We start from the raw sequence: 22,810 nt of genomic DNA, 5'->3' as shown, positions 1-22,810 counted from the left end.
ACTAACAGCCACCAGCATAACGGGTGAAACCGGCACGAGATGACCGGTACTATTTTGTCTTTCCTCCTTTCAGCTGCTAACACCTAGCGCTGTCGTGAAATTAACATCAACATGAACATGCATTTTTGCAAGGTTTTTTTTTCCGCTAGCAACAGCAATTGTAAAACATAAAATTCAACTAACCGCTTCTATTATAAAACTGCGAGGCACCAAAAGGTGCCAGTTGCCGATTTCTTGTTTACTGGTTTCCGTCCAGAATTCCAGCCATTTTAGTACTTTGCAGTAGCCACCAGCATCACGGATCAAACCGGCACGAGATGACCGGTACTATTTTGTTTTTCCTCCGAGCGTCCGTATGTATCCGGTACGGTTTAATAATGAAACTGATGGGGTGAAATGTTCGAACGATACGTTTTATACCAAGGCTTCGTCAGATAAATAGAAAGAGGGATGGGCTACATAGATGATGAAATGGCAGAGACAAATGTTTCTTGAAAGCTGCGCCGGCCGCTGTCGTAATATTAACACCAACACAAACATGCATTTTTGCAAGGTTTTTTTCCGCTAGCAGCAGCATTTGGTAAAACAGAAAATTCAATTAGCCGCTTCTGTACCAAAATTTCGAGGCACCAAAAGGTGCCAGTTGCCGATTATAGTTTCCTGGTTAGTCCGTCCAGAATTCCAGCCATTTAAGTGTTTTGCAGTAGCCATTTACTACTAAAGCCACCAGCATTACGGGTGAAACCGGCACGAGATGACCGGTACTATTTTGTATTTCCTCCTTTCAGCTGCTATCACCTAGCGTCCGCATGTCACTGGTGCGGTTTTGGAATCAGAATGATGGGGTGCCGGCCGCTGTCGTAAAATTAACACCAACAAAAAGATGCATATTTGCAAGGTTTTTTTCCGCTAGCAGCAGCATAAACATCGGAAACAGAAAGTGACAACAACAATAACAACAAAGTCAGATCGATTGTATCCGTTAGTGTCGACTGTGCTTGGGAAGAGAGGTAGTGATTGGCTGCGCGGTATGATTTAGACAATCGATATTAATTACCAATTTTTCAATAGTGTATCTCAAACAATAGTTTGTTTTTGTTACATAAATTTAACCGTAAAAGAATTTCTGATCGATTGATGCCAAAACCTCGAAAACCTGATTATAGATGACTGCAAAATAAGCGCTCAAAACCTGACCACTTTTCTCTGGTTTTCCCTGGTTGAATTACTAGATTTTTAAATTCAGGGGCCTAACTTCGATATAGACGTTAGTCAACGTCAATATTGTACATTTTAGATCATTTCCGTCTCTATCTTTCTTTTTTTTCTATCTCCCCTTCTCTCTTTTTCTCTCGATCTCTTTTTTTTCAACCGCTATTTATTTCTCAAAAGAAACCAAGAGTAAAAGATATCTTTGCTGTGTTTCATACTCTGTGTAGTGCGTCCTAAGTGGTGTAAATTAATTGACCTTTTGTAATAGTTTTCAATATATTTCAGAGGGAACCGGAATGCTTATTTAAGTCCGCTTCTTACTCACCTGATACACTACGCTTTTGTGTATTATAAATATTGCTTTCTAATATAAAAGTCAGTGCAAACAGAGTATCCATGTTATCTCACTTGTCGTTGTCGCAGCAAGTTTCATAAAGTTCTGAAATTGTTTTGGATTTTACCATACAGCCTAGGCCTTGAAAAAGAGTAACGTTCTCGAATACACTTTAAAAAGCCAGAATCCTTAAGTCTTGCGAAAAACCTTCATTTTCAAATCATACATGTGGAATAGAATTAAACAAACAACTTTCAAAAGTAGTTATATGAATTTCAATGAAATCTATTAGCATTTGATCCTTACAGATTTTATCAAGATTTTTGTTGATTACTTGAAATAATCACACGTATGATTCATGTAACTTTTATACGGTAACAAAGCATTTAACGCGTTCCTGTATGATTCTGAACTATAATTTCTTGAGAGCAAGTTTGTTGAACTTTGCTGCAAATCGTAGGAAATATTCGATGCTAATTCACGATCTACAATCACTATGTTCTTTTCTAGATTTTGTGGTTTTTAAAAACGAAGCCATTGTGGTATTTTAGATTGGATTATGAGGAATTATATCAATAGTATTGCAATGAAGAGACAAACATATTTGCTGTTCTAGAATGAAATCTGCATCATTGTTATCTTTATTGTTTCTGGGCGTTCGGTTATGTCAAAAATTTATAAATTGTTTCTATTCCAGACAGCTTAAAAAATGGTTTGGGGTAGAAAAAACATAATGCAGACTCCAGTGATGACATTCACAATATTTGTGAAAACTGCGTCGAGGTTTGGTTCAATGATCGTATTTGGTTCATCCTCTGGAAAACTATCTTTAAAATTAAATTTTAAACGATTTATGGTTTACTGGCACAATAAGTTTATGTGTAGTAATAGTTAGTATAACAAAGGTTTCTGCACTGCTAGGTGGATTAATTCAGGTTTTTGAAGTAGAATACTTCTCGGCTGCATAGGGATGTGAAATGAAAATCTAACACCGAAAAAGTGAAAAATATGTCCAATTTCAAAGGCTAATAAATCGGTTAGTTTTCGATGGATTTCCTTCGTTCTTGCAGCAATAGATTGGCAAATCTTCTAAGATTCTTCCCAAAAGAAGATAATTGTAATTTTACTATTAACACTATTGTTCTATTGAAAATAGTCAAGCCTTGTTAAAACGAAAAATTCGACCTCTGATTGGTCGTTATATGATTGCTTCCCAAGCACGGTCGACAGAATCATATACCTTGCAATTGAAAACATGCTGTTTGGCCTATATAAGAGCCTGTTTCAGCCGAAGCCGCTCATAATAGTTCTAGACAGCGACAACAGCAGACGTCCTCCCTTAGCAGCAGCACAAGTCCCAATCATGACAAGCAACTTACTATATTATTGAAAATGGTCAATCCTTGTTGATGCGCAAAATTCGATTGATCTGATTGGTCGTTAACATGATTGCTTCCCAAGCACAGTCGACAGAAACATAGACCTTGCAATTTGAAATGTGCTATTTGTCAGAATAAGAGTAAGGATTGGAAATATCGACTGATATGGGTATCGATAGTTATCGATGATTTCCTACTCCTATCGATAAGTTTTTCATCCCTAAATAAGAGCCTGTTTCAGTCGAAGCCGCTCATAATAGTTCTAGACAGTGACAACAGCAGTCGTCCTCCCTTAGCAGCAGCATTAGCAGTGCAGTGGATACCAGCGATGGCGGAAAGCGGCCACAGCTGTGGCGTAGCAATGGATAGCGCACTATTTGCAGCAGATCCCAGCAACTATAGCAGCTAGGCCAGCTGATGCAGGGACAGCGGATACCAACGGCAGTGTATAGCGGCCACAACTGTGGCATGGCTATGGATAGCGAAGTAGTTGCAGCGGATCTCAGCACCGATAGCGGCTGATGCAGTGAGGCACTTTAGTGAAATGCAGTCTCTGTGTGATAGTGGGCACTAGTAAAAGCATTCAATGAAAAGTTGACTCATTTTGACTCATTAGTTTTGAGTGTTATATCAGCATTTCACTGTTTACTTTATCACAACGAATACTTTGTTCGCACTGTCATGACAACAACGCAAAGATGTAATCGGCATCTTATCCCATACTAAATTGAACAACAAATTGTCCTTTTCAGGATGTTAATTTACATTTTTAAATTTGTAAAACTTATAAATTTTACTTTAGTTTCGTGTCTCAGAACGTACTGAATTATCTTTTCCTTCAGTCATGAGCACGACATCCGAAAAAATTTCATCTAAAATTTAAAAATTTTCAAGCCCCAACCATGGCAAGCAACTTACTATATTATTGAAAATGGTCAATCCTTGTTAAAGCGCGAAATTCGATTGATCTGATTAGTCAACGTTTATTTACTAGAAAAAATGACTGATACGCAAGCAGCCTATCTTTCTTGTAAAAGTATCCTACTTTAACCTTGCGGTCGTGGTTTTGCACACAACCCTCCTGTTATTTTACTTAGATTACATAATTTTTTTGGATAATAACCAGATCCACTGTATCTGCTGCGAATTTCTTTATTACACCAGCTCACCTCGTTTTGACCTGGAGTCGCCCGAACTGCTGTCAAAACCCTTCTTTACTCGCTTGAATTTGACTCAGAACTGACCTTGAAGCGCCTGCAAAACAGACAGGTTCGCACTGTAACTTTTCTCAGTTTTGCGAGTGAGTTCACCAATACTATTACATCGTATCTGTCAAAACGGTCAAAACACGCGGATGATGCTGAAAACCAGTCTTGGCATACTCATCGTGTGTAACAAATAGCCTCATATAATTTGCACAGAACACTGAAGCATGTTGAAAAAAACGGATGAGTTGATTATTTTTTTCGCGCGCTAAAAGCAAATGCACACTGTGTGAAGAAAGCAAAATACGCAACATCAGAAAGCTTGTATTGTAAAGAGTAAGTGCATAAAGCTCCCGCAGAGAGACTTTCTCGATTGCGACTGATAAAATGTAGATAGCGCACATTTATTGCTCATTGAGAAGGGCACTATGATGAAAATTCTAGCTGGGGAAACTCTTCTGTCTGTTTCCTTAATAACCTGTTCTGTAGCGTTTACGTAGGGCTCTGCGCTATACTCACTGTGTAATGCTCACTGAGTTTTTTTACTATCACGGTGCAGGTCTATGAGAAATTTAGCCCAGGCACAGTAAATTTACTCAACAGCACGCAGCTTTGGCTCGCCTACTCATGTGTGTAGTTATATTCCACACTCCCTACGCGCAAAGGCATCGCTCAATAAGGTTGTGCTTTTTTTCTTGCTCATCACAATGCCTACTAAAAAACTGATGTGATGCAATTTATGTGTTGATAAATGCACAAAGATGAGTAAGTGGACAAGACTGCTGAAAACAAAAGAAAAATGTGATTCGTCACTCTGTGCAAGTGAAATCATGAAACGCAAACGAGAAATAATTGCTGCAGCAAATAAGTTTGTTATGGAATTAATGGAATCGGATTCAGATTTGGATTCCGAGAACAAGCAGACGTCGGGTGGCGAATTTTGTCATCGACTTAGTTGAAAAATATACGAATATAGACCTATTTACGTACGAATGAGTTAGTGCCACTCATGTGGAAAATATTTACAAATCGCTCTTTTGTTTGCAATGCTATGTTTTTAGCAGATGGACAAATAATTAGTTGAACACTTATTATAAGTTCTAAACTCGTTTCTTAATAAATTTTTCATTCGTGATCATGAATCGGAAGAAGTTGCTAAACATAACCGACCAAAAATGGTAAAAAGTGGTAAAAAGTCGAAGTAACGAGATGCGATGATGTACAGTTTGGAGGAAATAAAAGCAACTCTACACGGGTTTACACGTTTACTAGTGTGCGTAGGTGAAAATCCACTTAGCTCTTTGCGGAAAAAGTATTTTGACAGCATTATGTTTACATCGCACATGGTCGCACGCATACCACCGCAAGGCTTTAGATCGTAGACCGAAATCGTTTTTTATTCCACCCGGAAGTTGAATGGTTCTAACCCCGTGGAATAAAAAATACTACAAGGTATACAGCCCTCGGGTTGTATGAAATGGTGACGTGGGACTAAACACTGTAATTTGGGGATTTTTAGTTACAAAATATACAGAGTCTGCAGATAGAATCAATGTGTTTGCTCAACGACTGTACGTATTTTTATTTTCAGCCTCCCCTGGATATCAATTTTTGAAATATATTCAATAACACTCGAAGGAAAATCGTTTATATTTGACGATATAATGCCTGTAGTATTTTTTTGTGCAAACAACATGTAATTGACAAGGCACAAGCATATCGTGCTTGTAGCAGAAGCACCAAAAATTTCTCGTAATGCGTCAAAGTCAGAATTAACTCTATATCCTCAAAAACCAAATCTAATAATACTTACGTTATCATAATGAATGGTTTTGTCTTATTTAACATCAGAGTTAAATCAAATTTATAGTATGGATCTTACTTAAAAAATAATATGGAAGCTCTTACAAAGGTTAATTAATTGGCAAACATAAGAAGATATGTTAAAAAAATTAATAACAAGTTCCAGCAAAAACTCGTAGCAATCCGCAATAACATTTTTGTTTTTTGCTTGACAATTTTTTTTCATTTACCAACAACTACATTTGCTGTATTACGAAGACAGCCAATATACGTTTATTATGGTAAAGCTTAGAATAATAACATATCATCTAACAATTTTGAAATCTAAAAAGAGATTCTGAATAAATCTTAGTAAATAAACAAAAAAATCACAAGCAGGCTCTTACTCTTTTATTAATATATAAATATATATATATATATATATATATATATATATATATATATATATATATATATATATATATATATATATATATATATATATATATATATATATATATATATATATATATATATATATATATATATATATATATATATATATATATATATATATATATATATATTTATATATATATTTATATATATATATATATATATATATATATATATATATATATATATATATATATATATATATATATATATATATATTTAGAATATTTAGAAATTTACTCTTTCGATACTATCCGGTCACGATTATTTAGTGAATATCGAAGATAAAATTAAATAAATATCCGTTGCAAAAATTTACAATTCTTGTTGAGTAATTTGATGGTAATCATATTTATGAGATAAACTTTCAATCACCATCAACAGCAGCATTGCCGTTTTTTCTTCGCTTGCACACGTATATAAATGTACGAACAAAAGTGTACCACTGCTATACAAATAGTACCGCTGCAGTACGAATAGGAGTGTACCGCTGAAATGTACGAATAGAAGAGTACCGCTGCAATCATAGACGATGAGAGACCTGCGGCTTTTTACTCCACTGGTACTGTTGCTTTTACCGGCATGTTTTCTTTCAAGACATCAGTTTTTATAAGATTCTGAAAGCAGGTTTAGAAATTGTTCAAGGAAAGGGGATTGTTTTCAAACTTTTCGAAAAACCTTTACCTTCGAGACATCAAATTAGTCTACGTTCATGGAAGCAAACATAAATTGACCTATTGGGACGGGGAGACTCTGACAATTTTTATTTCGTTATTGATACAAAGAATATCACAGGGAACGGATGGTGTCCATTCACGTCGTCTGTGCTAGGAATGCTCGCATGTAATTGGTTCATTATACGCGTAAATTTGTTATTGAATCTTTTTATCAATTTACCCGCTTAGCAATGAAATTAGAGTGATAACTAGCATATTACAAAATTGTTATACATTTTATCTATCCAACAACATATTGGTTATTGTTATCCATCATGTGGTTATGCTGTTATTAACGTTTGAAATCTGACGCAACATTTGCCAGTTTCATTTCCAGTTTTACAGAATGCATCCCAGTATAAAAAACAAAGACGTAGTCCCACGTCAAAATCGCAATCTTCGTTAAGACGTGATAAACTGATTTTGTTGTCTTGCTTCCATCGCGTGAAATGTAATGAGGTGTTTTGACAGTTCACTTCCATGCAAAAAGCGAGAAATTGAACTCTGAAAGGATTGTAAAAAAATAACGTTTATGTATGCTTGTTTTCACTTTCACTCAAGAGTGTCAACAAATATCAACCCTGGCACAGAGTGACATTGCTGTTGCTGGCTTTTGGGGAATATAACCCTGATAGTTAGCAAAGTGACATTTCTGCTGCTGGCTTGTGAGAAATATAACCCTGGTTTGCGTATCATGACAGGGATGGATTAAAAACCTTTGAGCGCGTGTGAATAAGTGGAAGCCTAATAGTCGGTTGATTAACCGCACTTGATTTAATGTGTCACTGGAAGTTTTGTAAACTTTTAACGGAGACCGTGTTTACAGATTTCCTATGTATAAAGACATTGTTTTGTGGAGTGTGAAGATATTTGAAAAATGACCTGGCCTGTGTCATGATTTCTTGACGGTGGGGTATGTCTTAAAACCACTTCCAGTTGTTGAAATTCGAAATATATTTTTTCAATAGTTTTGCTGTTTAAGTTAAGAAAAGTCAGTAGACTATGTATTTCTTTTGACATTTCATATCAAAAGAAAAAATAACATACATACCCCTAAAACACCCTATTGTTACGCATTAGTATATATTTTAAAAATTCAACACACGTAAACTGTTTCAAATTCCAGATGCTTTATGGTAACGGTCAACGCGTGAAAGATTCTTCTCATTACTCTACTGCCCATAATCGCATATTGGTAACATTTGCAAAATTGGTTGTTCGAGCAATTCGCACTTTTATATTTTGACCTTAAATGCATTGTTACTAATATATTCTCGCAAATAGACACTTTAACTAAACTTAGTATCATGAAGAAAGCACTACTTTACACTATGTATACATTGAATATTACTTTTGAAGTCAAATTGGTTGAAATTTTTGCAATGATACATTTATGCCGTCACTTTCAAGCTACTTTTGGAATATATCACATGGAAAAAGAAGTTTTTCATGTATTCAACAAGCATGAGCTGAACATCAGAAACGGATCACCAGTGGTTGGTTACCGGACCAGAATAACTTCCGAGTTCCAAAGGATGCAGATGTGGATTTGGATGGAAACTTTTTCGACAAAAAAGTTGAAAAAGTTAAGCAGTGTGACAATTATGCGGTTATTTACGCTATGTGACAAAACAACTTGGTATTTTTTACGACTTTTTTCACACAAACATAAGCATATTTTTCCATATGTAAAAAGTACATACTATTCTAAGCATTTCCCAATAAAAAGCACGAAATCCATAAAATGTCGAATGTTACAATTATGCGATCACAGGCAGTCTACTGAGATTCAACAAATGAAAAAAATTCGATCGCAGTGAGCGTTGCGACCTAGAATCGAAAACATTTATTAAGTAATTTCCAAAAATTCTGCTCATTACCACACAACAAAATTAAATATCTTAAGAAAATCAGGACAAATGCTAAAATATAAAAAAACAATCAGGACGCCCAAATAGAACTTCAAAACCTGGACATGTCCTGCTAAATCAGGACGGATGGTATCCCTAGACCAAGCAAACAAATTTAGGTCAATATTCTAGGCGCAAATAGAATCTACAACGTGTTTCAGAGGTTACTTCTGATGGAAATCTGACTGACGCCGGTACACTGGCAGTGTTGGCAGAAAAAATGATTTGCAAAATAAATTTCGACATACTCAACTTTGAACAGCTCTAGTATTTTTTTGGCGCACCCTAGCTCTTTGATGTCTTCGGGCAAGTTGTTAGGCATCAAAAAACCTACCATTTGAAGTCATGAAACCTATGGTTTGAGCCATTTTGAGCTCTTTAGAATGGAAAATGCCAAAAAGTTGACCCGTACCTGAAAGAAAAAAACGCCGAAATTGCTTGAACCCGACCCGTACCCGACCCGTACCCGACCCGTCCTGGAAAAATACCTGGGTACCTCGCACGTTATATGCACTGATTATCATATGTGGTTTCTCGAGATGATGGCCGGAGTTAGACAAGAACCGAGTGTGAATGTGAACGAATGTTAATGAACTCAGAGTTCCAAGCGGATGGTCCACTATAAGGAAGGGGTCCACTATTAAAAGTGCATGTCTGGTAAAATAAAATAAAAACTACGAGTTTTATGTGACCATCGCAGCAAACTGAAATCTAAATATTATAATAAGGTCAAAGATGATATTGTTTATAACATGAGAAAAATTTAATAATTCATTTGCATTTGTCGAAAACCTTTAATTTTTGAATACAGATTCGATGTCATCCATTCAATCTAAAAATCGGTATAACACAGATATTTCTGTACATGCGGCATCCCTGGTCACAGTGCAAACCAAGACTATGCTATCGCTGTCATATCTCATATACATATTTGCTTCGTACCAAGCATCTCAATGCACAGTGGGGAATCGGTGGCCACCCGCCTGATTTTTTTTTACGTCAGCTGTTTCATAATATTTTTCCATTGTTGCTTAAGCATTCAAGGGCTTCAATCCAAAATTTGGGTGCAATATCATGAGATCTGATTTTTTTATGACTTTTCGAAGCTTGGCATACTGACGTTTTTTGACATATGTTTAAAAAAAACATTACCTACTTGAAAAAGCTCCGCAGCTTCAATGATAGCTTAGATTTTTTGGCGTCAAAGAAAAAGTTGATTTGTAGTTAGTGTGTATTACCTATTTTGTTTTAACTTTAAAAAAATCTTTTTATCGCAAAATATGGTTGATTTGAGGGGTTGTGCCAAAGCTACGTAATTTGTTTCTGTGAGGAGGACGCCCTGTGGCGTTACTTGTAATCGAAGATATAATTCTACTTAATATAAAAGTAAGGGGAAAAGTGCCAAAATCAATAAAAATTAGGTCACGTGCTTTATGGACGGCCTCAAATAAAAAATGGAAAAATTAAGGCAAAATTAAGTCGCATTTATCCACACTTTTTTTGCTTAGCCAGCCTTTGTATTAAGTTGCCTTACTGTACAATGATAATTTAGCTAAGATTCAGTATCTGCTGTCGGAAACTTAGCTATGATCCCGTATGAGCTTCACACTTCGAAGCGGTTTGCCGGATTTTACAGTTTGACGTTAACATTTTTGACACATCGATTTGCACGCTGATTTTCAGCAAACATTCATTTACTGTTTTGTGTTCAGCAAATAGTTTTTCACACGGAAAATACTTGAATGTTTTTAATGCTTTTTATCACCATTATGCAAAATTGATCCTGCAGGCGCTAAATTTACCGTCTCAGGGTTACCGGAGAATCTGCATCTTTAATATCCTTAAAATCGAACGTATCATCCATCGATGACTATGATACATTCCATACCGTAAGTTAAAATAACCCCGCTAGCAATTGAATACAGTAAGGTACGGAGATGGTTTGAGCGCAGACTAACAGATATAACACTTCGAACAAATTTTCAATAGAATCATCGTTTGGATAATACAAGTACTTTACGTTAGTAACACTAGCACCACTTTCTGCCGTGTTCGCGCTGTGTCTTGTTTCCCTATACCAGCGCCAGCGTACATGGATGTGTCAAATTGGGAACCACAAAATATGTATGAGATTGCATGACAGCGCCCCAGACGGAGTTATCGCGTGATAACTTCAATTCGATTGGAAATTTGAAATGATCGTTTTTTTTTTGGCGATGGAGTTAGGTTCCAGTGTTACGTCTGTTAGTCTGTGGTTTGAGCCTCAGGTTTAAGGTGAAACCTCATTGAGTCCAAAAATGGCCGACTTCGAGTCACCACTTCGAATTTTCGAAAGCACAAGACTCGGAAATAGTTAATGCGTTCCCTGTGAAAATGCTATTTTATGTTTGCTGTGGTGACGCAAACATAAAATAGAATTTTCATAGGGAACGCAATAAGTATTTTCGAGTCTTGTGCTTTTGAAAATTCGAAGTGGTGGTTCAAAGTCGGCCATTTTTGGATTCAATGAGGTTTCACCCTAAACGGTTTCTTTTTTGTTAACAATCATGACGTAGAACTCCAAATTGACATCTTGCGCCGGTCAACAATACCGTTTCAAATGGCATTTACTCGACGACCGACATCTGCGTCACAACGTGCTATGAGTTATAACATCGAGTACAACATAGAAACGTCAATTCTAATATTTTTGCTCTTTTCTGTTTTTTTGCTTGTGTTGCTATAGATACGAAAATCTCGCCGTTCCTTTTTTTCGAACGGAGAGCACATATATAAATTATGCATAGTTTTACCTTTGTTATAATAAACAAAGGTTATAAAATCGGTCGGCAAAATAGATCCAAGATCCGGAGGGCCGAACCGTATATACCATTCGACTCAGCTCGACGAACTGAGCAATGTCTATTCGTGTGTATGTGTGTGTGTGTATGTATGTAAAAAAAACTAACGCACCTTTCTTACAGAACGCAATATCCGATTTTGATGATCTTATACGCAAACGAAAGCTACTGTTCCCCTCCAGAATGCTACCGAGTGGATTTCCGATTAGTGGCTTAGATTTTAAATTATTGATTAAAGAGTATTTTTTATTTTAGACATTTAACTTTTTAAGCAAAATGAATGGCACGGAGGGCCATGTGTTGTATACCAATCGACTAAGATCGATGAACTGAACAATTTCTGTAAGTATGTGAATGTGTGCCTGTATGTATAGATGTGAAAATATGTTGTTTATATGTGTAGTATATCAAAATCGAACAAAAAAAATAACAAAAAATAAACACCCTTTTTACAGTACGCATGTACGATGTTCGCATGCTCAAATGAAAGCCCCGGAGCTCTTTGAAAATCATACTGAGTGCGATTTTTTATTGGTTGCTTGAACTGTAGAGTTTTGACCAAAGTATATTTTAGACATGAGATATTTTACTTTCTGGATAATTTATATCTCTCTCCATGCTTTTCCTTCTTCTCTTTCCATCTGTTTTCGTATTGCTATTTATTTCTCAAAGGAAAGCAACAATCATCGACAACTTTGCATAATTTTTACACTTTTCGTAGTGCGTCTTAACTGGTGTAAATAAATTAATTTTAGAGCAAATGCCAATGCTTACTTAGCTTCTTTTCTTGCTTGCGAAGCTTCCGTCCACACTTTTTTTGAAATATATAATCAATTGTACGTTGAACCCAGATTTGCGAAAAATAAGAAGCTTTTATAGCTTTCGGGGAGCATTGAAGCAAAACCTGATCCCACAGTGTGCAAATGTAACACAATTAGCGATGCAGATATTGCAGATGCAAAAAACGTAAAAAAGTAGGAGGTTGTATCCAAGACACGACCGCATAACTGACGTAGAACTACGCACACTATTAACCCGTAAAGACCCGGGACGGAACTTGTTTTTTGAAAATGCTCGTTCTCAGCACTGGAACGGCCGATTTGGGAAAACTTTGAATTTTATTCAAGGGGAACAGTTGCTCTAAGTTTTGGTAAAGGTGCCAGCCCTCTGTACCCCTCCCCGCTTTCGTGAGATGCAAATATGTCTGTGTTTTTTTCTATTTTTTCAAACAAATTGAGCAAACACTAGAAATTTTCATACGTATCAATTGCTCCATGTATCAAATCATGTCAGGTGGATGAAATATGGTATGTGAGAATGAATTTTGGAATTTCCAAAATATTTCAGTACAAAATCACAAAACTACGTATTTTCATAAAAAATAAAACAACAAAACCATTCTTCAAATTTTGAGCTCTACATTTTTGCGGTAAGGTCTCCTGAATCCATACCCGATGAAATATTTATTTTAGCATGCAAACATTTTGAAAAAACTTGAATTAATCCACCTAGTGGTGCAGAAACCTTTGTTATACTAACTACCTATTACTTTATGCTTATTAGACCAGTTAATCACAAATCGCATACATTTTCATTCATATCATCATACATTTTGATTTCCGAAATTGAATTTCCTGATGGCAATCTTCATGTTGCCCCAACAGTGGGGGAATAATGGTAGTCTGGCGACACACACTGAGAAGAACCGCGCTGGTTCTGAGACGTGGCAACCAACCACAGGGCAAGTGTTTAATTTGACAGGCGCGACCCGTTGCTATGGTCTGTTACTGCTCAACTGCTGAGTGCCGATATCTACTGCTACTGCTGTCAACGTTGTGGACGGTCCATCCAGTTCACCTTCCGACTAATGAATGTAGCTAGTTTTCCCAGAAACACTCATTTATAGCCGAAGGGTGCTACGTAATAGGCCACGCTTTTCTGTTCAGTTGTCTAATTCTCTAATGTTCTTTAGACGAATTATTCCACAATTCGCATTTGATATTTGTTTCCAGCGAATAAACACCGATGGTGCTCTCACACACGCAACGGTTTCAACCCGTATCTTATTGCGGTTTGTAACATCAAGCGATTTCATGTTGCAACTTGGCAGTTGAGAGACGACGCAATTCTGTTCATGCTGATTGATAGAATCGACTTTATATCAGTACTGCATATTTGAATTAACTGCCCTTGTGAATGCGTTCTAACAGGGCAGTTTGTTATTCAAAATCGGTTATGTTGATCGCAGCCTTTGTGCTGTCCCAACAGTGGAGGTATTAACTAAATAAACTACAACAGAATTTGATTGCTAGGATCCCGCGAAGAATGTTTGCTTGTGTTGATGCTAGGAAATTTTCACCCTTCAATTACTTGTTTATCTGCCTTGAAAAAAGGCATTTTGCTGTTCAAAATCGGTTGCTGATCGCAACCTTTGTGCTGCCCCAACAGTGGGGGAGTTAAGATACATGGATAACCAAGGGAATGTTATGGTAGCCTTCAAGCGTTACGAACATCTATTTCTGTACCGTTTATCCCAAAACTACTTTCTCTGCTGTCACAGTTTGCTTCACTTTTAAACAATTAATGTACCAAATATCACTCAGAATATCACATACCATGTAAAAACCTTAAGAAATTGTTCAAAACTGTCTGATATGCTATCAATAATTGCAGTCATATGATTCTGTCGACCGTGCTTGGGAAGCAATCATGTAACGACCAATCAGAGGACGTAATTTTCGTTTAAACAAGGCTTGACAATTATCAATAGTACAATAGTTTGCATAATCAATCAACAATTTTCTACATTTGGGTGGATGCGTGTATAATTTTCCAAACAATTGCTGCAAAAATGAAGAAAATCGGTTGAAAACAAACCGATTTATAAGCATTTAAAAAGGGACATATTTCGTCCCCTTTTCGTTAATAGTTTTTTTTATTTACATCCCTATGTGGTATGTTGTGGATCATGCATTTGAGATAGAATTGAATTGACCACTTTCGTCAATGGTTATATTTTTTTCTTTGTAATGCTGATCTGTGGTTAGTAGAAGTTTGCTTCAATTCGTAAAAAAGACTTGATGCTGATTCATAATTCTAGGTCCTGCGATTTCTGAAAATAATGCGAATGTGGTATTCAAACCTGGATTATGGGGAATTAAAAAATTAGAACTGCCACGAACTAACATACATATTTGCTGTTCTAGTATGAAATCAGCATCTTTGTTATCTATTACTATTTACTGTTTCTGTTTATTAAAAAAAATATGTTGCTTCTATCCAGCATTTAAAAATTGGTTCTCGATTGAAAAAATAAGACTTGATGAAAATGAAGATGGGACTGATATGCGATTATAGGCAGCCTAATAAGTATACAATTATAGTTAGTATAGCAAAGGTTTCTGTACCACTTGGTGAATTAATTTAGGTTTTTTTATTAGTTGCTTGAATGTTGGAATATTTAAATCAGAATGTTTAAACATAAGATATTGTACATTTTAGATCATTTCCGTCTCTATCTTTCTTTTTTTTCTATCTCCCCTTCTCTCTTTTTCTCTCGATCTCTTTTTTTTCAACCGCTATTTATTTCTCAAAAGAAACCAAGAGTAAAAGATATCTTTGCTGTGTTTCATACTCTGTGTAGTGCGTCCTAAGTGGTGTAAATTAATTGACCTTTTGTAATAGTTTTCAATATATTTCAGAGGGAACCGGAATGCTTATTTAAGTCCGCTTCTTACTCACCTGATACACTACGCTTTTGTGTATTATAAATATTGCTTTCTAATATAAAAGTCAGTGCAAACAGAGTATCCATGTTATCTCACTTGTCGTTGTCGCAGCAAGTTTCATAAAGTTCTGAAATTGTTTTGGATTTTACCATACAGCCTAGGCCTTGAAAAAGAGTAACGTTCTCGAATACACTTTAAAAAGCCAGAATCCTTAAGTCTTGCGAAAAACCTTCATTTTCAAATCATACATGTGGAATAGAATTAAACAAACAACTTTCAAAAGTAGTTATATGAATTTCAATGAAATCTATTAGCATTTGATCCTTACAGATTTTATCAAGATTTTTGTTGATTACTTGAAATAATCACACGTATGATTCATGTAACTTTTATACGGTAACAAAGCATTTAACGCGTTCCTGTATGATTCTGAACTATAATTTCTTGAGAGCAAGTTTGTTGAACTTTGCTGCAAATCGTAGGAAATATTCGATGCTAATTCACGATCTACAATCACTATGTTCTTTTCTAGATTTTGTGGTTTTTAAAAACAAAGCCATTGTGATATTTTAGATTGGATTATGAGGAATTATATCAATAGTATTGCAATGAAGAGACAAACCTATTTGCTGTTCTAGAATGAAATCTGCATCATTGTTATCTTTATTGTTTCTGGTCGTTCGGTTATGTCAAAAATTTATAAATTGTTTCTATTCCAGACAGCTTAAAAAATGGTTTGGGGTAGAAAAAACATAATGCGGACTCCAGTGATGACATTCACAATATTTGCGAAAACTGCGTCGAGGTTTGGTTCAATGATCGTATTTGGTTCATCCTCTGGAAAACTATCTTTAAAATTAAATTTTAAACGATTCATGGTTTACTGGCATAGTAAGTTTATGTGTAGTAATAGTTAGTATAACAAAGGTTTCTGCACTGCTAGGTGGATTAATTCAGGTTTTTGAAGTAGAATACTTGTTGAAAAGAATAGTCGCGGGTGTCGCCAGAAATTAACCAGATTTATTAACTGCCTGCTGGTAACAGGGGATGTTACAAAATCCTACGGATATAATTTATTGAATAGAAGTAGTTGGGGAATTGTTTAAGTATCTTACTTTTAGTAATTTCGCTATTCTTCAACAGATTTGTTCGCTTACGATCTGCTTTCAATCTTCTCGATTAAGACTCTAGGGTTAGATAGATTTTGATTTTATAGTAGAAATTTAATTAGAAAGCTTTCACATTCCTTACCCTTTGGTAAGTATTTGCCAATAATTTTAAGCCTCAACTAGTCGTAGATGTAGCTATAAGAGTACTCATTATTGCACGTGTTTGTAGAATTAACTAATTAGGATTGGACTCACCGTATGCTGATTTTAGCGTTGATGCAGATCAACTAGGTGGGTTAAATATTATCAATTAGCTAGGTTAAGTATTAGATTTAAACAAACGATAATTTCAAGTAGTAGATTTAAGTTATGCACTAATTTAATGGTAAGTATAGAGTGGGTAGACTGCATGTTAGACTTCTCCTTTTCCTTTAATTTTCGCAAGTCAGAGGCGATGACAGATTCCCGGTGGTAATGCAGGCTTTGGCATGTATGACAGACGTCATGAGTGTCGATAAAGATGTTCGACGATTTGGGGTTTGCCGAATTCGACGGGCGTGCTTACACTCCCCCCCGAATACGCAAAGGTCCACTCTGAAGCGCATTAGTCCTTGACGCCCACGTCGAGTACGGCGAGCTTCACCGCTGGTCTCTCGTATATGCCCTGGTTAGTTTGCACTGTGGCGCTTCTTACTTGCCCGTCTGCTCCTGATTTCACTCCGATTATTCGTCCCAATGGCCAGCTATTACGGGGACCCTTTGGGTCCGCGATGACTACAACGTCGCCTATCTCGATTGGTTTTGCCTTGGTGAACCACTTGGTGCGTCGAGTGATAACGGGTAAGTAATCTCTCAGCCACCATCGCCAGAATTCGTTGGCTATCAGTTGTGACTGTTTCCAGCTATTTCGAAGTACCACAGGATTGTCGTCATACGGTACCCATGCCTTAAGTCCGTTTGATGATCCCAGCAAGAAATGGTTAGGTGTTAAAACCGGTGATTCGTCGTCTTCCAAAGGGATGTTTGTCAGTGGCCGTGAGTTGATCACGTTTTCTATCTCCAGGAGCGTGCTATTAAGTACTTCGTCAGTCGGAAGCCTTCTCCATTGCAGTTTACAGAGGTTAGACTTAACGCTACGGATTAAGCGCTCCCATGCGCCCCCCATGTGTGGTGAAGCCGGTGGGATGAAGGTCCATTCTGTGTCTGGTGTCGTGAATTCTTTTACAAGTTGCTCTTGGTTCACGGTTCTCAAAGCTTCTCGTAATTCTTTGCTACTTCCCTGAAAGTTCGTGCCTCTGTCGCTGAAGATAGTGGCTGGCACGCTTCTTCTAGCCATAATATTGCGTATCGCTAGGATGCACGAATCGGTCGTCAGTGTGAGCTATTTCTAGGTAGATAGCGCGAGTTGTAAGGCAAGTGGCAAGGACCCCCCACCGTTTTTCGGTTCGCCTTCCGATGCTTACAGTCATGGGACCGAAATAGTCCAACCCCATGTATGTAAACGGTCTAGTAAATGCAGCGAGTCGTTGTGGAGGTAAGTCGCTCATTGCTGGCGGTTGAGGTAAGGCACGAGTGTTTTTACATTCTTGACATTCTTTGCGGATATTGTTGTATATGGCTTTAAGTCTGAAAATACGAAAGCGCTGCCGTATTTCATTTATTGTTGTTTCATGATTTTGATGGTTGAACCGCTTGTGGTAGTCGAAAATGATGAGTTGGGTGACTGGATGGTTTCGCGGAAGGATTATCGGTTGAGCGGCGTCGCTGGCGATAAAAGGACAGGCTTGTGTTCTACCACGAACTCTTAACACACTGTTAGTGTCTAGGAATGCGCACTGTTGGTAAAGCTGGCTGCCTCTAGGTATTGACTTGTTAGGAGTGCTTTCATTTGAGTTTCTGGAGAGGATGGCGATTTCGTCGATGTAGGTTGATGCCTGCGCTACGCGAAACAGATAACATTCAGCTTCGATTAGTTCTTCTTGTTTGAGTGGTCCATCTCTTCGTTCCTTCTTGTTACGCCTCATGTTGTGCACCCAGCGAAAAACACGAGCGGTACAACGTAGTAACTTCTGCCAATCTGAGAAGCGATTAAAATTAATAACTGATTCTTCGATCCTGGTGTGATACAGTAAGTGAGGACGAAGTTCTTCGGTTGTACTGCCAATATGATTATCTGAAATGGGCCAGTCTTCGAGTGATTTCCGTAGGAACGCTGGGCCCTGGAACCAGCGACTAGAGGCGGACAAATCCGGACGGCCTTTCCACTTTGTTCCCTCGTCCGCGACATTCTGTTTGGTCGATATCCAGTTCCATTCGCGTATATCAGATGCCTCCAGTATCTCGCTAACTCTGAACGCGACGTACTGGTTATAGCGCCGATGGTCGGATTTCAGCCAGCATAGTACGTCCTTCGAGTCCGCCCAAAGGAAGCGTTCCTTCACTCTAATGGACAATGATTTAGAAACGGTTTCCGCAAGTCTAACGCCGATAACCGCAGCTTGCAGCTCAGAGCGCGGGATTGACAGATATTTCAAAGGCGAAACTTTTGTTTTAGAGCTAACTAGGGAGCATTCGACGACGGTTCCTTCCTGATATCTCATGTAAGCGATAGCGGCGTAGCCAGTCTCACTCGCATCTACGAATATATGTAGCTGGATCGTTGTACTGTCGGCTGTAGACGTCACCATTCGGTAGCAACGAGGAATTTTCACGGTTGTTATTTCTGGTAGTGCTGAACACCACGTTGTCCACTTGCTAAGGTGTGAGTCATCGATTAAGTCGTCCCAGTCGATCGAAGCGCGCCAGATTTCTTGAAGAAGTGTTTTTAAAACCATTAGAAAGTGCCCTATGAGCCCTAGCGGGTCGAACACCATCATGAGAGTTCGAAGGACCTACCGTTTAGTTGGTCGACGTCGTTCAGATAGTAGAAGCTTGTCTATGCGAGGTGAAATTTTAAACGTAAAACAATCTGATGAGGTGTCCCACCATAGCCCGAGAATCTTTTCGAATGAATTTTCACCGCTTAGGTTTTTCTCCTCTATTGTTGGCTCGTGCATCGCTTTCAGAACTGCTGGTGAGTTCGTTGTCCAATTGCGGATTTCAAATCCGGCCGACGCGTGTATCTTTTTAACCTCTTTCGACAGTTGAATCGCTTGTGATTCCAATTCTACACTTAGAAGCATGTCGTCGACATAATGTCTCTTTACGATTGCTTCGACGGCAGCAGGATATTCTTGTTCATATTTTGCCGCATGAGTATTTTTTACGTACTGAGCGGTACTTGGTGAGCAGCAGGCTCCAAATGTCATTACCTGTACGACGTATGTACTCGGGTTCGTGTTAGTCCCATCTTTCCAAAAAAATCTCTGGCAGTGCTGATCCTCTTCGCGAATGTGGACTTGGTGATACATCTCGCGGATGTCCCCACAAATTGCGATCCGATACTCGCGAAACTGGATCAATACCGATAGCAAGGAGGTTAGTAAATCTGGGCCTTTAAACAATACGGAGTTCAGCGAAACCCCGTGGGCGGTTGCGGCTGCATCCCATACGAGTCTTGTTTTTCCTGGTTTGTTTGCGTTTAAAACCGGAAACATAGGCAAGTACCAGACCCGAGAGCGTTTCACTTGCAGTTCCTGTTCCGAAAGTTTACGGATATATCCCTTCTGTACATGATCATAGATCTTTGCTTTTACTGCCTCTGCTAACACTGGATCACGCATCATTCGCCTTTCTAGACATTGCCACCTTTTAAGAGCCATCTCTTTGCTATCTGGGAGCCGAACGTTTTCGTACTTCCAGAGAAGTCCTGACTCATACCATCCATTCCCAGGTTTCGTTAATGTTTCGAGCAGCATCTGCGCTCGTACATCCTCTTTTGACTGCAGGAGTTTCACAGGTTCGCTGATACCAATACTGTCCAGTGTGAAGAAACTTTTAACCATTTGGTGCAGATCTTCATCGAGATCTTTATTGCACTGGCATACTTTGACGGAATGATAATTAACAGAGTGTTCAATTTTATCTTCGGTTGCGCATTTTCCATAGATTGTCCATCCGATTCTCATTTTAATGGCTATCGGTTCCTGAATACGTCCCTCACGGCTCTTTTGTACGTTTCCGACACTGAGGTTGTCCACGCCTATCAAAATCCGAGAATAGGCATTCTCGTACGATGAAATGGGTAGACCAGCAAGGTATGGATACTTTGCTTGAATATCGGCGTACCGAAGTGTTTGCGGCCGAATTTTAAGGCTTTCTACGGTGTGTACTAAGGACAACTTATACTTCTTTCGTTGTTCGCCGTAACTGGAGATATGTAGGTTTACGCACTCTGAAGAGGTTTCCAATCGGTGTGCTCCTCCTGTCCAGCCGAGACATAGCGATTTCATTGGCCCTATAACACCTAGCTCTTGTGCTAGATCTTGTTCCATTAACGAAATGTCGGATCCGTCGTCGATAAACGCGTAAGATTCAATAGTTTTCGAAGGTCCATAAAGAATGACCGGAAGTATCCGAAACAGGAATTGCGATTCGCCCTGATGAATGTTACAACTTAACTGCGGGTTAGTCGGTGGTGTAGAACTTGTGGAGATCACTGTCGGGGAACTATTAGTTTGTTGTTTTTCGGAGTGAAGAAGAGGATGATGAAGGAAGGTGCACCCGTTTGTACCGCACGGCTTTTGTTGTCTGCAGGACCCGTTGTGTCTCCGTAGGCATTTTCGGCACAGCTTGCACTCTCGCACGGCAGCCCACTTCGATTCGGTACTCAGCTCCGCAAAGCGTTTACATTTTGGGACGCTGGCACAAGCTTTCTTACATATGGGACAGTGCTTTTCGCACTCGCTGTAAGCGGTTTGCTTCGTCTGCATTGGCGCCGTATAGGGTTTGCTACTGCTCGACTCGATTTTAGAGTGCATGCTCAAGAATCCATCCTTTTTGAAGGAACGTTGTCTTGACTCACCGCTTCCCGACGGCATTACTGCGCTCCCATCTTCTGCTGTTGAGTACAGCCATGAGCTAAAGTCTAGCAAATTTGGGTTGGGTTTATCTCTGGAATGCTTAGCCCAATCTAGCTTTAATGCTGAGGGTAGCCGTTCCACCAGTTCGTATCGTAGCGAAGCATTGTAAACGAAATCATGCACCTCACACACTTGAATTGTTGCGACGAGGTTCTCCACAGTGAGAGCAAAGTTGACTACCGTCTCTAACCTGTCAAGGTTCGGCGACGGTAAGGCGCGAACCTTTTTCACGATTGCTTGAACGATTGCCTCCGGTCTACCGGAATCGCTTATCACGGTTGAAGTATCATTTTCATACTCAAGAAGAGCTTTGAATTTTCTCTCTAAAAACTTCTGTTCGAGCTTTTTTTGCTCCTCGATCATCATCAGTTGCAACTTTAGTCTTCTCCTAGCTTCACTTTGCCCTGTTCTACCGCTACTTCCAGTACGCTGAGACGGGGCTGACCGTGAGGGTTGCAGATCTCCACATCCTGCGGCGGGAGTCGTTCGCTGTTTTTCCTTAGCAGTCACACACTTGGAGCAACTCCAATCTGCATTCTGAATTTCATCAGTCACGTTTACGCACGTGAAGTGGTACCACAAGTCGCAATTATCACACTGAACCATATTTTCGTTATCCAGCTCAGCACACAACTGACAGTTCGATACCCGATTCGCGCGACCGTTCCGCGGCGGATTCCGTCTTCCGCTTGTGCCACTGTTAGGCTCACCGAGTTTTTTATTTTCGACAGGCATGTTGTTTGTATCTATTTGGGCATTAGGAGGGGAATCAGCGGCGATTTTTGACGAACAGCTAGTGCTTGTACTCGTCTTCTTACCAGTTTTGGAATCCTTTGGCATCTCTCAATCCGGATAAAAGATTTTGTAAAATGTTGAAAAGAATAGTCGCGGGTGTCGCCAGAAATTAACCAGATTTATTAACTGCCTGCTGGTAACAGGGGATGTTACAAAATCCTACGGATATAATTTATTGAATAGAAGTAGTTGGGGAATTGTTTAAGTATCTTACTTTTAGTAATTTCGCTATTCTTCAACAGATTTGTTCGTTTACGATCTGCTTTCAATCTTCTCGATTAAGACTCTAGGGTTAGATAGATTTTGATTTTATAGTAGAAATT

General features: G+C 38.5%; 2 protein-coding genes and 1 long non-coding RNA gene across 3 annotated transcripts; 1 reads left to right on the top strand and 2 right to left on the bottom strand.

Annotated features, from left to right (window-relative positions):
* Positions 1-11,808: 11,808 nt before the first annotated feature.
* LOC129721438 (uncharacterized) lies at positions 11,809-12,195 on the top strand. The gene is made up of 3 exons (XR_008727393.1): positions 11,809-11,905; positions 11,958-12,027; positions 12,090-12,195. It is a non-coding gene; the product is annotated as an uncharacterized LOC129721438 (long non-coding RNA).
* Positions 12,196-17,275: 5,080 nt separating this feature from the next.
* On the bottom strand, positions 17,276-19,544 carry LOC129719737 (uncharacterized). The gene is made up of 2 exons (XM_055671133.1): positions 18,135-19,544; positions 17,276-18,052 (listed from the first exon to the last, which is right to left on the bottom strand). Exons 1-2 carry the CDS (start codon positions 19,542-19,544, stop codon positions 17,276-17,278), a joined length of 2,187 nt encoding a protein of 728 aa, XP_055527108.1.
* An 18-nt stretch (positions 19,545-19,562) lies between these two features.
* LOC129719736 (uncharacterized) lies at positions 19,563-22,532 on the bottom strand. Its single transcript, XM_055671132.1, has one exon. It carries the CDS (start codon positions 22,530-22,532, stop codon positions 19,563-19,565), a length of 2,970 nt encoding a protein of 989 aa, XP_055527107.1.
* Positions 22,533-22,810: the final 278 nt, after the last annotated feature.

The sequence above is a fragment of the Wyeomyia smithii genome, chromosome 2, assembly GCF_029784165.1.
Source record: "Wyeomyia smithii strain HCP4-BCI-WySm-NY-G18 chromosome 2, ASM2978416v1, whole genome shotgun sequence".
In the NCBI taxonomy this organism is placed as follows: Eukaryota; Metazoa; Arthropoda; class Insecta; order Diptera; family Culicidae; genus Wyeomyia; species Wyeomyia smithii.
The sequence above is the reverse complement of the archived record's forward strand: the minus strand, read 5'-3'. Positions and strand labels throughout refer to the sequence as shown.

Excerpts from the sequence above, each read along its gene's own strand:
- LOC129719737 (XM_055671133.1), bottom strand. The coding sequence starts at position 19,544 with ATGGTGTTCGACCCGCTAGGGCTCATAGGGCACTTTCTAATGGTTTTA. Across the intron at positions 18,053-18,134 it reads ACTATTTCGGTCCCATGACT|CTCACACTGACGACCGATTC; the intron begins GTAAGCATCGGA and ends ACCTAGAAATAG.
- LOC129719736 (XM_055671132.1), bottom strand. The coding sequence starts at position 22,532 with ATGCCAAAGGATTCCAAAACTGGTAAGAAGACGAGTACAAGCACTAGC.